Below are 15,038 nucleotides of genomic sequence, written 5' to 3'. Positions count from 1 at the left end.
AGTAATTAGGGATGAAACCAATTCTACACTTTGTGTCATTTCATAACTAATAAAAAAAAACAAAACAAAACTCTTGCTACCGTATTACACTAGCATTAGCAACAGTGCCTGGACTCCCTATTTTTTTGTACCTCATGATGTGTTGCCAATGGTCTGCTAATATAATTTTAGAGGAAAAGATCTGTTACCATTGACTTCTCATGTCATATAATTCCATGTCTGATTCTTGCAACTTCTTAGAAACTCCATTGTGCACAAAATCTACAATAAACATGACATTGTTGTGAAAGTGGAGATTACGTATTGTTCATGTCTCTCAGTGGAAATCTCCCAAAATGCAGAGTAGATCCACATGGTGAAATGGGTGATGGGGATTAAGGAGGCCACTGTGAGGAGCACCGAGTGTTTTATGGAAGTGTGGAATGACTATATTGTACACCTGAATACATTACACTGTATGCTAACTAACTGGAATTTAAATAAAAATTTAAAAAATGGCATTTTAAGATGTAAAAGACAGATATACACAAGGCATCATAATAGGTAATGTACCTTATTTCTTCATTTCAGTATCTAGTAGAAAGTAGGTCTATGAAAACTTCCTTCCTTTGAGACTATTCAGCAAAGAGAAAAGAAGCTTAAAGAGAACCTTCAGCTATTTAGTCAAAATGTTAAGCTCCAATTTCAAATAAATGAGCAGATTACCTAAGAAAAATTTAAAATATACGACAAAAAGTTTTGGTTGGGGCTATGAAAGAACTTTCTGGGGCTACAGCACTGGAAGCATAGACTTGGTATCAGAAGAGCAGCTACTTATAGACACTATCACTTTACATTTAGGAGCCTTCATCTCTCCATTTGTATGAAGCAGGTGCACTGAATAATTTCTAAAGTTATTTATTGTTCAGAATTCACTTACATTTCTACTTATCCCTCTCTCCTTATTTACAAAGCACTGTGCTTGATAGTCAGGGAACCATCACTTATCAAGTCCTTTCTAGATCTAGCACTTGCTTAGATATTCTTTTCAGAATATAACCTGAATCTCTTATTTTAATTTTTTAAAGGTTTATTTATATTTGAGAGAGAGAGTGCAAGCAGTGGAAGGGCGGGGGGGGGGCGGGGGCAGAGGATCCAAACTGGGCTCTGAGCTGACAATGCAAAGCCTGACGTGGGGCTCGAGCTCATCAACCATGAGATCATGACCTGAGCTGAAGTCAGAAGCTCAACCGACTAAGCCACCCAGCCACCCCTGAATCTCTTCTTTTAGTATCAAAGCCCCTTTTGTATTTTCCTCAAAATGCAGTTAAAAGACGTCAGCTGGAGCATGCCTGTTGTCTTCTGGTTATCTGGCCTTATGAAGAGGGCTCTATCCCCAATAAGAAAAAAATGTGATGTAACACTGACAATCAGGGTCTAATGGAGAGTGGTAAGGAAAAACATCTGCTTTTCTGAGTTTAGTTCTTATCAACATATGGATGAGGTTGCCCTGGATGCTTCATAAACATAGATTACTTAGTGTTCTACTAAATTATTACAAAATCCTCTATCTTATCTCTTGCTTATTCTCTTCTCTGACATTTTGGCAAGACATTTGCTTCAAAAACTGGGTCAAAGGAATTTTAGCACACTTTTGCCTCAGTTTCTTCATTTCAGAAGTGTGCTGACTAGGCCAGGTCAGAGAACTAACCATACAATAAATCAACCACTGCGGCTTCTCAAGCCAATGGCAGGCAACGGTAATTAGTCATGGTGCTCTCCCACTGAGCTCCAATGCTTACCTTTCAGTGTCAAGTCTTTTCTGTTTCTTTAATTCCCCACAGGCCTTAAATTGGCTATCTTTTCTGAGACTTAAACATTGAAGGGGCATTTTAAACCTGATTGTTATAATTTTTATCCATTCAATAAATATTTACTGAATGTCTCCATTATATCAGGCTCTGTGCTAGGAAATGCTGAAAAAAAATAGACTGTGCTCTCATGGAGTTTACAGTCCCCAGACAATAAAAATGTCAACCAATAAATAAAACTAATAATTATTGCTGTAATACATCTAAATTAAACATGTATTGTAATCAAGAAGACTGGCAGGACTGTATGTAAATTTAGATAAGGTCATTAGGGAAGGCCCTAGGAAATGTCATTTATACTGAGAAGTGGAAAAATAAAAGAAGCCAGTCCCATTAAGAACCAAGGGAAGAGTAACCCAAATAGAGAAAAGAGTATGTAAAAATGCTCTGAGGTGGAAAACAGATTTTTATTTTTCTTACACAAGACACTATTTGTTTTCTACTCACTATCCATTTCCCCCTTCCTAAAATACCTCCTATTTTCTTCTTAAGTAGGCTGACAATGTGCCTACTTAAGAATATTTCTTCCCAGCCTAATTTGCAGTTAGCATGGGCAATGGGACACATCTTTGATTAATGAGATGTGAGTAAATGCCTGCTAAGATTTTAGGGAAAGCTTTTATCTTTTTGATACAGGTGCTAGTTCTTTCTTCTTTGTCTACTGTTCTTTGTTTTTAAAGCAGATGCAATGACTAGAGTTGCAGCAGCCATTTTGTGATCAGGAAGAACGTCTAAGGGCATCTTAAAACATCATCCTTGTTGAGATGCTGACTAACCAATAATCAACCAACAATCATTTACCTTAATTCATCTCATATAAAAATATAAGCTATTTTTTTTCAGCTATACTTGAAACTGCTTGAAAACATTCCTGACTAATATACTAAACAAGTAATTTGTTGTCCAAGACAAGGTATTTCTGAAGGTAAAAGGGGGCACTATTAGTAGTTATGCCATGATATTAGGCATAAAATAAGTATAGTCCCAGGCAAACTATAATGAATGATTTTCCTAACTATAAGATTATTTTGTGGATTAGATGAACTGATACATATTCAAATGTTTAATATACTACCTGAGATACAAGTAACACATAATACATCATATTATTGTTAAAAATGAAAGTGGTAACCAAGAGAAAACATATTAGTCCATAACATAGAATATACATTAAATTGGGGAAAGAGTGGGGAGGGGAAAGTTACCACCAAAGGCCTGTTTGGCTGGCAATTTTTTAAGTAGTTTGTCCTTGGGTTTCAGTAGGGAATTAGATTTATAAATAGAGACACTTGTCTCTCCATGAGGAGTGCTGCTAGGAGCCTGAAGGCCCTTTGCTATTTTCTTTGCTTGCTGTCTTCCTACACTACCCCTATTTTTTTTTTCTATGAATCATATCTTCACCAAAATAGTTGCTTAGACTGTCTGTCTAGTGGGAACAGAAAGCTGGTTAGGTAGTCCAGCAGTTGACTCAGTATTTGTAAGTAACTCTCCTGCAGGAAACCAGGAATACACTGGTCTCACTCACTTTCTGCGTGTGTGCTATTCAAAGCAGAAGGATAAAGGAGGACCAGAGAACCTGATTCCATTGGCCAAGGTTCTCTTGGCTCCTCTGATGTGTGCCTGCATATTTTCAAATAGCAGAAGCCCAGACAATTATCATAAAGGTATCTAGGATACCTCCAAAAGCATTAATAGACACATGGATTTCATGGTATATCCAAACAGACCTAGAAGTCTTCTAAAGACTATGATTAGGGTAAGTTCTTTTCTGGCAATATATATTTTTTTTGGTGTAGGCTTCATTATTAAGAAAAGAGTACCATCTGTTGCTGCCACCTACCAATATTTCTATCTGATAAACAATGTGCAATATTCTTTTTAAAATTTTTTAATGTTTATTTTTGAGAGAGAGAGAGAGAGACCGAGCAAGCAGAGGAGGGGCAGAGACATAGAGACACAGAATCCAAAGCAGTCTCCAGGCTCTGAACTGTCAGCACGGAACCCAATGCAGGGCTCAAACTCACAAACTGTGAGATCATGACCCAAGCTGAAGTCGAACGCTTAACGAACTGAGCCACCCAGGTGCCCCACAACTTGCAATATTCCTAAGGTTAAACAAATGTCATCAATGATGCAAAATAAACATAATGCTCTCCATTTATTGGAAAGAAGATATTATATATGGGGTAAAAACATCCATACTCCACTTGTTTTTCTATTAATACAACTTTAACAAAAGTAGAATTTTTCTAATTAATTAAATCCATTCTTTCTCATTGAGGAGATAGGGAATAATGTCTTCCTGAAATAACATTAAAAATGAAATAAAAGATTATTACTTATAGAAAGTACTTGCAGCAAATAGCTATTTAAACTTTCTTCATGCTCTTTACATTTCTAACAGACATTATTAACCGCAGCTTTCTTTACTAAGGATGTAGGTCTCTCATAAGAATAAAGAAAAATTAAAAGAAATTTACTCACAGCTTCCAAATTTTAGTGGGCAGGCATGGGCATCCATAGGGAAGTCCTCTAAATGCATTGGACACTCAGCTCTCACTGTCAGCCTTATCAATTAAAGAAAACAGCAGAAATAAACAAGAGCCCTATAGATTAGATACTTTCTGATAAGTACAAATGGTGTGTTACTAACTATAGCAAATATATTAACAAAGCAAGAGAGGCCCACACAAACTGCAGCACTATTCTGAGCTATTAATCAAAAGATCTAAAAGGAATTATTTACAACAATGACTGGATGACACCGGATTTTGTATGATGAGCAAGAATTGTTACTGTTTCCCAAGACAAGGATCATCACCTCATCCATTAAACCCAGCAAATATTTGGAGACTAAAATTAAATGTAAGCAAATAAATGCTGGTATAAGACTTGGTGGAGAAGACATGGGTGGTGAGGAAGAGAAGAGAATGCTTTCTCTCCTCAGTGCAGCTCTCCCTATCTCCTTCCATCTCCTTCCCAAAAAAGCACCAAATGCATAAACCAACAAAGGCGTAGGTAAAGGAGGAAATGTCTGCAGGCTTTGTGAGATTGACAATAACATAGAGTCTCCTTGAGATTTTGCATGTGATCTCACTATATTCTAACCATTTCATTTTCTTTACAAATCTACTGACTAATGGAAGCCAGGACTCTGCTGTGCTTCTCTTTAGTTCCTATCTTCAGAGAATATGAGTTCTATTTATGTTTGAAAAAGGGTAAAGAAAAAATTTCACTGAAATATGTTTGATCTTGTTTGGTGGGAATTATGAAGGGATTTATGGTTTTTATAAAATATATTTACCCATATTATTAAGTAGCTCAAGAAATGTGGTCAGGATGGCTTTATAGCCAGTAAACTCATTAAGTGATTATAATACTGACTGAAGCAAATATGAAATGGGTAAATTAATGATTAAACTCACATTTTAAAAATAAAATATTAAGGAAAGTGATAACATATTAGCAAAGGTGGTGAGAAATTTATGAGATGGGAGATACAGTCTAGTTATTGATGAAGAACACTGAATACATCAGAAAGCATTAATTGGTAAACTTATCAGATATGCAAGTCCTGCCCTAAAAGAGTGCCAACTTGGAGGAATAAATACTGAACTTAGGCTCAAAAACAAGATATTTTACAAGGGGAGAATATTTCAAGTTTCAATTATAAATAGATCCTATCGGATGATCTGGAAAGGTCTCAACACATCTGTCCACTGATCTTCTATTTTCTTTCTTTCTTTTCTTTTCTTTTCTTTTTTTTTTTTTTTGTGAGATTTTTTTTTCATTCTTTAAGTCCTATTATACGTTTACTAGTTGAATCCAACATCTAAAATGGCTCTTGAAGCATTTTATTTTTCTTTCTTTTCCATTTGGATATTTTTGTATAAAAAGGTAGGAATTCTGGCAGCTTTCTTCAAAAGCAAAATATCACTCTATTCCCATGCTAAACAAACTCCATCAAGTCCAGGATTTTGCCTCCATTACCTTTTCATGACAAAGGAATAATTGGACAGTCTGAGTTACCAAGTACTGTTCAGATATACAAAAACAACATTCTAACAAGTCACTTGGGTATGAAATCACTGCTTCCCTTAAGAATGAGTTCTGGACAATTTTTAATTTCTCATGAATTAGCAGTATTCTAAATATTTTTTCTTTAAAAATATTCACAACTTTTTTGATTCATGTTTCCTTCATTCAATCATGAATGAATGAATGGTATCCAGCTGCTGGATTTTCAGTAATCTCAAAATGAGGGAAATGTTTACAAAGCAGAAATATATATAACTAATAGTATCATTATAAATTCTTCTAAATGTATACCTTCACATGAATCTATAGTTTTTAAGGCCCTTGTGCTGTCCTAATTTTTCCCCTTCCTTTTATTCCCTCCCCCCCCCCGCTCTTTTTTTAAGTAGAAAAACTTTCAGATATATATTTTGAGATAGCTTCTAGAATTTAATCTAGACTTTACTGGGATGCAGGAATATATGGGGTTAATAGTAGGAGAAGAATTTCCTTATACTGAATTAGAGTATGTTGGAGAGATATATCACTTAGTACACATTATAAATTTTTTCCCATTTTATCTAATCATTTTACTTAACACCTCAATACTTGCATAATATTTCAGTCAATTTATTTCTCACAACAGAGTATTTATTAAAGTTGTAGAATAGGGCAGACAGGAAACGAGACACTCTACCATGGCCCACTGGCTTCATGATCACATATATATGGAAGAGAAAGTTCAGAAAGAGACCCAAACAGAACACAGTCATCCTTACCTCATGGTATACAACAAGGTACCATCCTCTGTGATCCTCAGGAGTTTGTTGGGCATGGTCATGTTGTGTGCCACTGACTTCTTTCCATTGTGAAAAAAGGTATCTGGAGTCCAGATCTTACTTGCCATTAGGTTATTTAACCGGAGAACTGTCATGGGTCCTTTAAATTTTAATCTTTCATCCTTCCAGCTTTGACGGAAAAATACATCTATTGTATATTCCTAGGTAATTTTGGAAAATGGCAAAGAGTACACTGAGCTATATTTTGCAATGCAAATAGCTTACACAGACCATGCATAATTTCTGTAACTTTAGAAGCAAAATATGAGCTAGGTGATGTTTCCAGAAGTAAACTTGTGGTAGCCTGTACATATTGGTGGCAGGTGAATCATTGGCTGGCATAATCATTTTTTAAAACACTTAAAATGCCTGAAATATTTCTTGGTCAAAAAATTTCCACTGATTATTTCCTGAGATATGTGAGAGGAAAATCATGTCCTACTCCCTACAGCTCCACCACACCAGCACTCAAAAAAAACAGAACACAGTACACATAAAAAATAAAATTCATGTTAGAGCTTACTACATACAGGAAAATATTTAAATTAGGTTAATTCCAGTTATGAAGACCCAGCATAGTATTTGGAGTGGGGGTGGGGGTGGGGGGGGTGGGGGCGGTGCTTCCATAGTTTCTGAAAATCTCAGTCAATCTCAAATCATCCACTGTGGCTTCTATGGCTGTGTTTTCCTCTCTCTTGTTCCGGCTTCTAATAAGAGTGTGAGAATCCCATATCCTTTTTGGCTAAGTAAAATTTTTTCTTTTTCACATATAATGTGCAGAGACTTTCAATTCTCCACAACAAAGAACATTATGAGAATAAAGAATCTGTTTCACTGTTAATTGGGATCTTTGCCAAAAAAAAAAAAAATACAGAATATGCGGGTGTGTGTGAGTGTGTGTTTGTGAGATTATGTGTGTATAAGACACATGAGAAATGTGTGAAGCTCATCATCATTCACAGCCAGGGAATCTATTTATTTGAATAAACACAGCATTCCTTATGGCAATACCCAGAGACAAACATCTGCTAATCTGAAAACAAGCAATGTGACTTACCAGCTCCTAAAATTGAAAAGGGTAATATCCATCTTCCTTGCAGCACTTGCTACACTGACACTAAATTTCGAACTTAATGGTTTGAAATAAAGATTACCACATTCTCCATTAATCTTAGCTTGCTCCAAACTGGAAGAAAGACTAACTTGAAAACATCATGGTACATTTTCTTAATCCCCTAAACCTCAATGCATCAGAAAGCTGTTGTTGTTGTTGTTGTTGTTTTTAATCTTATACATATAATCTTAAAACATGCAGAATATATAATGTCTGTGTATAGACATTTTGTGCATGAATTTAACCACCTGTCTCTTTCTCAGGGTTTAAGTAAGATTGGGTAAAGACTGAGTAAAGGTTTATGCTTCGGCCACATGTTTGGCATTGCTGAGCTCTTACTGATCAAGTAGCTAACAATTATTACTGCATAGTTTACAGTACGTCAGGCATAGTGTTAAATGCTGATTGAGACAGCGACAAGGAAGTGTGACATAATGCCAGTTTATTTTTGTGGGCAAGAGAAAATACCTTGATTTTTGCTTAGGTTTTCCTGTGTCCGGAAGTGTGAGGTGAAAAAGCACTGAGATACATGACATAGGAATTTACTCACCAAGAAACATTTGTTAAGCATCTTTTAATTTAGCAGAGGGAGAAGCTGTTTAGATTTGGATGCTGTAAGGGAAACTCATGTAGTGCGATGGGCTTGGAAAGGCATTTTCCATGAGGAGAGAAATGGGGAGGGAGCCTATGGGCTACGTGGGGAAGTGATACAGAGTAGCAGTGCTTACCCTGAAAGCAAATGGAAGGATTTACCCTGAGCTGTGTTTGTTCTCTTCTCTGGACAACAGACAGGCTTATGAGATAGGGATATGATAATGATGATATTTCTATTACTCAGGAATCAGCCACATAAGCTCTATTTTCTGTCCAACTGAACTACTTTACCCTGTCAAACAGTAGAGGGAATAGTCACTTGTAAATCAAGATTTCAAGGATGCCTAGACTGACCATATTCCCATGAATCCAACAACTTTGCTTGTTTACTCACTCCAAGGAGATCTTTGAAAATGAAATGTTAAATATTTTAAAAACCTTAAAATGTATTTATTATCAAATCTTTAACAAGCTCTATCCCAAAGCCAATGATTCCAAAAAATTATGTCAAAACTTGCCAAATTGCTTTTTTTACATATTTGTCATGTTTACAACCAGCTTTACTTACCTGTGCTAATGGCAGACATTGAAATGCCCAAATTCATTTATGAAATTCTCCCTTCAAATACCGTACTGGTGGCACAAACAGGCACACACACACAGAAAATTAACTGGATAAGCTTTGATTCCCACGTTCCCTTCAGTTCGAAGTAGAAATGAAAACTGAAATAAAAGCACTTGATAGTGATCAAAACCCATCTAATCAAGAGTGTAAATATTTGGTTTCTCATTTTCTATGAAAGGCCCTGCAATGTTGCCATGGGAGCGGCAGGTGGCTCTTGGCATGACCTAACCCTCAGGGTCAGAGTTCATTAGGCCAGGATGGGCCAGCGCTTTCTTCAGGAAGCTGAAACAAGAGAGAGGAAATAGACCCCTACATAGCATGATGGTTATGGATATAAGTTCCAAACTTGCTAATTAGAACTGAATTGTCTGTCTTCCAGATATATGACTTTAGGTCATTTCTTGTCTTTCTAAACTCCAGTTTTTGACCTAGAAAGTGGGGATCATGGCAGTACTGATTTCACTGGCCTATTGTGAGAAGCGAGTTAATGCAAGTGAATAGCTTGCAAGAATGTCTGAAACATAGGAAGTTCTCAGTAAACATTAGAAGTTATTTGTCTCCCAATTTTTTTTTGTTTGTTTCTAATCAACACAGATTTAGACTAGAGTTCAATGTCACTGGGAATGAAAAAGTGCTATTTGTTTGGACAGGTAGCAGGATAGGAAACCTGAGGAAAGTGAGGTGGTCATAACTAAGCAAAGAAAAATCAGAAGGCACAAGAAAAGACTCTAGAGAAGACTGTCTGAACAAAGAGGAAGCTCTGGTGAAGAATCTGTTCAAGGTCCGGTGTTCCAGCCCCCACCATCCAAGTGAAAAGTCTCTCCAAGTGACCCTGTCCAATACAGTGGTCCCTGTAGAATTTGAGTCTTATTCTGAAGACTGGGATAAAACATCCGATATGTTTCTAAATAAATATTGTGTGGAAGTGTTCCCACTCACACCAGCTATTACCATCTGTGTGTGCTCTGACTTCGTACATTTTAAGCACCATGGAAAACAGGGCTCTGTGATTGTGCTGCCTAGATATTTCTGTCAGAACCTAGTGCCCTGGGAATGTGCTGTTTGATTGCCAATTAATGGTTTTTAAAATAAAGCTAAGGAGTTGTCCTAATTTTGTTTTCTATTCCAGATGAAGTCAGATGCCTTGGGAGCAGCAGATTCTCTAGGGACACAGAGCCTGGGTTCAAGTTGCTACCTAGATAGGTCACTTTCCTCCTCTGGAAAATGTGGATAATAATAATAATAATACGTAGGTAAAATACACAGTATGAGTTACTAGATGAAATATGATCTATAAAACTGTTAGCATGGTGCCTCACATATTATAAACATTCAATAGTGTTTATTATTAATTACATATTTTAGTAATTCTCATTTTAAAAACTATGAAGTTTTCTGGTCTTGAAAAATAGCCTTTTCATTTGGCCTTCTAATAGTAATAGCCTCTAAATCATACTTTACTGCTCTTTATGCATAATTCACCCATAATGTGGTTTAAAGTTTTGTTTGTTTGTTTGTCTATTTAATTATTTTGAAAGAGAGAGAGAGAGAGCAAAAGAGGGGCAGAGAGAGAAGAGAGAGAGAGAATCCCAAGTAGGCTCAGCACTATCAGTGCAGAGCCCAGTTCGGGGCTCGATCCCACGAACTGAACTGTGTTATCATGACCTGAGCCGAAGTCAAGAGTCACGCTTAACTGACTGAGCCACCAAGGCGCCCCTCCCATAATGTGGTTTAAATAAGTAATCTTCCCAAATGAATTGGCCAGGTATAATTTCCACTAGCCACTTAGCATATCAGTTGTAGACCTGACTAATTTTGTCCTTTGACAGAACAATTCAAACATCGTCTGGTTCTGGAATTTTAGGCAATAAGAAGTATAACTGGCTTAGACACTCTGTTCCTTCTTCCTATCTGATATATGACAAAGGCCATGTATGAAAAGTAACTCATGATAATCATAGGGTTAATGCATGCACCTTTAGTCCAAGACAAAAACAAACAGGCAAACAAACAAACGAACAAACAACTGTGGTTCCTTAAATCACAATCTAAACCGATGACTCAAAAGTATATCAAATATTTTCAAGAGAAGTTTTTGATTGCATATACCTTTACTTGAACACTGTCCCTTAACAACTCCTATTGGGCATCTACTCTATGTGAGGCATTATGAAAGATGCCAGAGATAGAGAATATTCATTTTTCATTATGATGATGATAATGATAATAATGAAGAGGAGGAGGAGGAATAATATCATTATTAGTGTGTGATGTTTGTAATGCTTCATCCCCTCTCAATGTTTCCACTGATGAGAAGAGAGCTTCAGCAGTGCAAAATCTTCTGAATGCTCCCCATTCCCTCATACCCTTCTATTTAGGGAGGGGAGGAGGAAGAATAATTTAATTTGATGGGTAAATTTGGAAGGAGAAATCAATCTTGTCTATCTCAGCCTCTTCCTGCTCTGCGCTGTCCATAAGACTCATAAATTCGGCTGTTTCTCTATGCTAGAAGTTTTACATAGACAGTCTATGCCTTAACAGAGGGAGGCCAAAGTGTTGCCTGTTAACTAGGTGGTAATCTAGCTGATTCTGTTGTTTACTATCTGCAAACCTACTTTTCTGCAGTTATAAGCCACTCCTGCAGTACCACCATCATTAGTAATAAAGATGGTATTCTCATTTTCCAAACCCCTTACTCTATTACCTTATTTCTAAAAAGGCTCAGAACTCACATAGGAAAGAGGGCATTATTTATTGAGTCCCATAAGACTGTATTTTTTTAAAGACAATATAGACTCCTAAACCTATCACTAAATAAGTAGTAAGTCAACACATACTGCAGCCCAGCGATGCACTGATACTGTGAGGGATATGAAACAAATGTGTCTTTATATTTCTTGGCATCACTTGAAGAAAATAAGACATTTATATAAGAGAAATAACTTTACAAAGTATTGTTATAAATGAGACCAAGAGCTAAGTTGTTATTTTACCATCAGTAAATGTGACTAGAATGCAGAAAGGGAAACTTAATCCATTATTGGATTGGTAAAAAAAAGTTTTCATTAATCTTTTAGGTTTTGATTTGGGCCTTTATAGAAACATAGGATTTAGATGGGTACAAAATAGAGGGAATTTCCATGAAGGGTACATGGCATGATAAGGAGTTCAGAGGCAAAAATAGTAACTATTATTTATTGAGCACTGTCTATGAACACTTTATATAGGTCATTTAAAATTCCTAACTATCTTATAAGGATGGGCAATTACAATAGTATACCCATTTTAGTACTTTGAGGCTTACTCACTTACCAAGGTTATATTGGTAGTGGTAAGATTTGAATTCAGCCAGCCTGAATCCTAGGCAAGTTCACTCACCCCCCTGTGGTGTTGCCTCACAGAAAGTAGTATGTAAGCAAATAACTAAAGTAAATAGTCAACATTAGGAACAAGTGAGGATGAGTAGTAGCATCATCTATGGACTGTATGAAATACAGGCAGGGAAGTTTAAATCTGACCTTAAATCTGACTGGGATCTTTTACATGTTCTTAATTAGAGTAGTAGCATAAGAGAATAGTGTTGTAAGACAGAATTCCAACATGGGAGAATCACAAGACGTTCTCAGAGAGTGATCAGTCTAGCAAAAAACTATTGTAGAACACAACATTTCAATAAAGTGGTCTACAAACCAACCACTGTAATAAGTTGCCAAAGGAATAAATCCACAATTTTGGATACTTTTATATCTCTATTTCTTGCATAGTAATAATGGCTGACATTTGTTGAGTGCTTCCTATAGGCAAGATTTTTTTAAGTGCTTGTCATGTATGAATTCATTTAATATTTGTGATAACCCCATGAGGTATTATCATTACTACCATCTTACATGTAAAGAAACTGAGGCAAAGAGATATTAAGGAACTTCCAAGAATACAACAATATAAAATATAAGTGCAGAAGCTGGAATTATAAACCCAGGCAGCGTTCTGGTTCAGAAATCTGTATTCTTATCTACTACTCCGCTGTCTCTCTTATGTTCTGCTGACTCTAATTGCCATAGTTGGTACATTTCTCAACCTGTGTTAAGATCTAACATATGTAATTATCCTGAGCCAGCACTCCCCAGTGTTTGACTCACAGAATACTAGGTCTACAGAATGTCAACAGGTATCATATAAAAGGTTTCAGGCAAATATGATTGGAAAAACACTAGCTTAAATGTAGTTAAACAGGTTTCCTTACCTCGGGATTTATCAGAGCTTTTACCCTGCCAAACTGTGAGCTTCCACACTTTGGGAAATGCTGGTCTAAATTGATACTTTCTGTAATTTTTATTCTGAATAAATTGATACTTTCTGTAATTTTTATTCTGAATCATCTGAACTACTCTGAAATGAGAGAACTCTTATGTAAAGATGGTGTCAACAAAAAGGCATTTCAAAAATGATATTCAACAAATAGATCTTTGAAAAATTCATAACAATATGTCTTCATGACTTCTTTATGATTTTTTTGGCTTCTATAGTTCACAAATATTACATAACATCCTGAGAGCTCTACTGATTTACCAATTCCCATCAGACAGAAGAGATATCCATGTTAATTTATTGGGTTGGGAAAAGAAAGAACAGGTATGTATTAGTTTTATTTTCCTTCTTGGTAATAATTTAATGAATGTCTTTTGCAGTGAAGCTAAACATTTCCCTCCAGTGTGTTTTATTTTAATTATTTCTCTGTCTAATATATTCCTATTATGCTAATATTATACATTATATGTAAGTATATATTACATATTACACTTATGGAAAGACACAAAGATACAGCCAAGCTATTTGAAGTTATTTTCGACATACTTGGTCTGTACTTTTCTTTCCAAAGTTAAATTTAGAAAATATACCAAGAAAACCAAAAATGTAGTGTCACTTACCATATCATGGTCTGAAACAGGGCCGAAACTGGTGACGAAGATGTCAGTCTTCACTTCAGTTACACGCTCTGATGAAGCAGGAAATGAGGACAGTGAATGTCCATCAATAGTCCTTATTAGATCTCACCACCACATACTCACACCCAAATGGGAAATTTATTGGCTTTGATTAGCTATTTCTAAAATTGGTCCACTGTGTAGTCCTGATAATTTGCTGCTTACACATGAAATTTCACAGTTAATATTTTTCAATGGAGAATGCAGCCCAAATATGCCACTTTGGGAGGCAGACTCCATGGAGGAGTCAGTGGCTGCTTAATGAATTCTTCAATAATGGACACACTTTCCTAAATGATACCAAGCCATTTCACATTGTCATAACAACATTAGCATATGGGTATGATTTCAGCTTAAACATTCTTAGAGCTCACCAGATCCTCCAGGTATTTAGGATACTCTTGGGAAGTATATAGTATACTGCAGCAAACTTTATTAACTCTTTAAAGACTCAAGGGTATGTTTTACAAATGACTGCTTGCTGGCACTAAATCATAACTGAACTATCCAAATTACTCCCTGGGAAAAATCTGACAACCTATACAAATATTTTCAATTTTGAGGATAAGAAGGACATATATTGGCACAGAAAAAGTTCCTTTAATAGATTCCATTTCAAGTTCAATGTGGTTTTATTTTATTAATCTCTGAGGCATATATATCAACCAACAAAACATATTTATTGTAGTTAGGTGACAACTCAACACAGAAATTTTGAAGGAAATAGTACCCCCTCCCTCCAAAAATTGAAAAATGTTGCTTTCATATAAGGACACAATTTGTTTGAGGTGAGAATGAAAAGGGTGGCTTTGTCATTTTCAACTGTAGCTCTGAGAACTAATGGCCCAGTATCTTAAGCTACTCATTTTATTTATCAGGACATTTATATCTCAAAGGTAGCACATTAAGAAGGTGATCTGATATATGCAATAATGAATTCTTTTGAAAATCAAGAATTTTATCTTTGAGCAAGTCACTTGCAAACAGTAAATACTTTCAGTATAAATTTCTCTCAAG

At 35.9% G+C, this 15,038-nt stretch overlaps 1 protein-coding gene across 1 annotated transcript in view; it reads right to left on the bottom strand.

Moving 5' to 3' along the window:
• GABRA1 (gamma-aminobutyric acid type A receptor subunit alpha1) overlaps positions 1-15,038 on the bottom strand; it is a 61,197-nt gene that overhangs the window by 26,325 nt on the left and 19,834 nt on the right. Inside the window, exons 4-6 of the mRNA XM_060634937.3 lie at positions 13,965-14,032; positions 6,644-6,864; positions 4,335-4,417 (exon numbers count right to left, since the gene is read on the bottom strand). Of these exons, the coding sequence (XP_060490920.1) occupies positions 4,335-4,417; positions 6,644-6,864; positions 13,965-14,032 (372 nt within the window). The remainder of the gene's footprint in view (positions 1-4,334; positions 4,418-6,643; positions 6,865-13,964; positions 14,033-15,038) is intronic.

The sequence above is a fragment of the Panthera onca genome, chromosome A1 (genome assembly GCF_046562875.1).
Source record: "Panthera onca isolate mPanOnc1 chromosome A1, mPanOnc1 haplotype 2, whole genome shotgun sequence".
Classification (NCBI taxonomy): domain Eukaryota; kingdom Metazoa; phylum Chordata; class Mammalia; order Carnivora; family Felidae; genus Panthera; species Panthera onca.
Note: the sequence above shows the minus strand (reverse complement) of the source record. Positions and strands in the feature narration are given on the sequence as shown.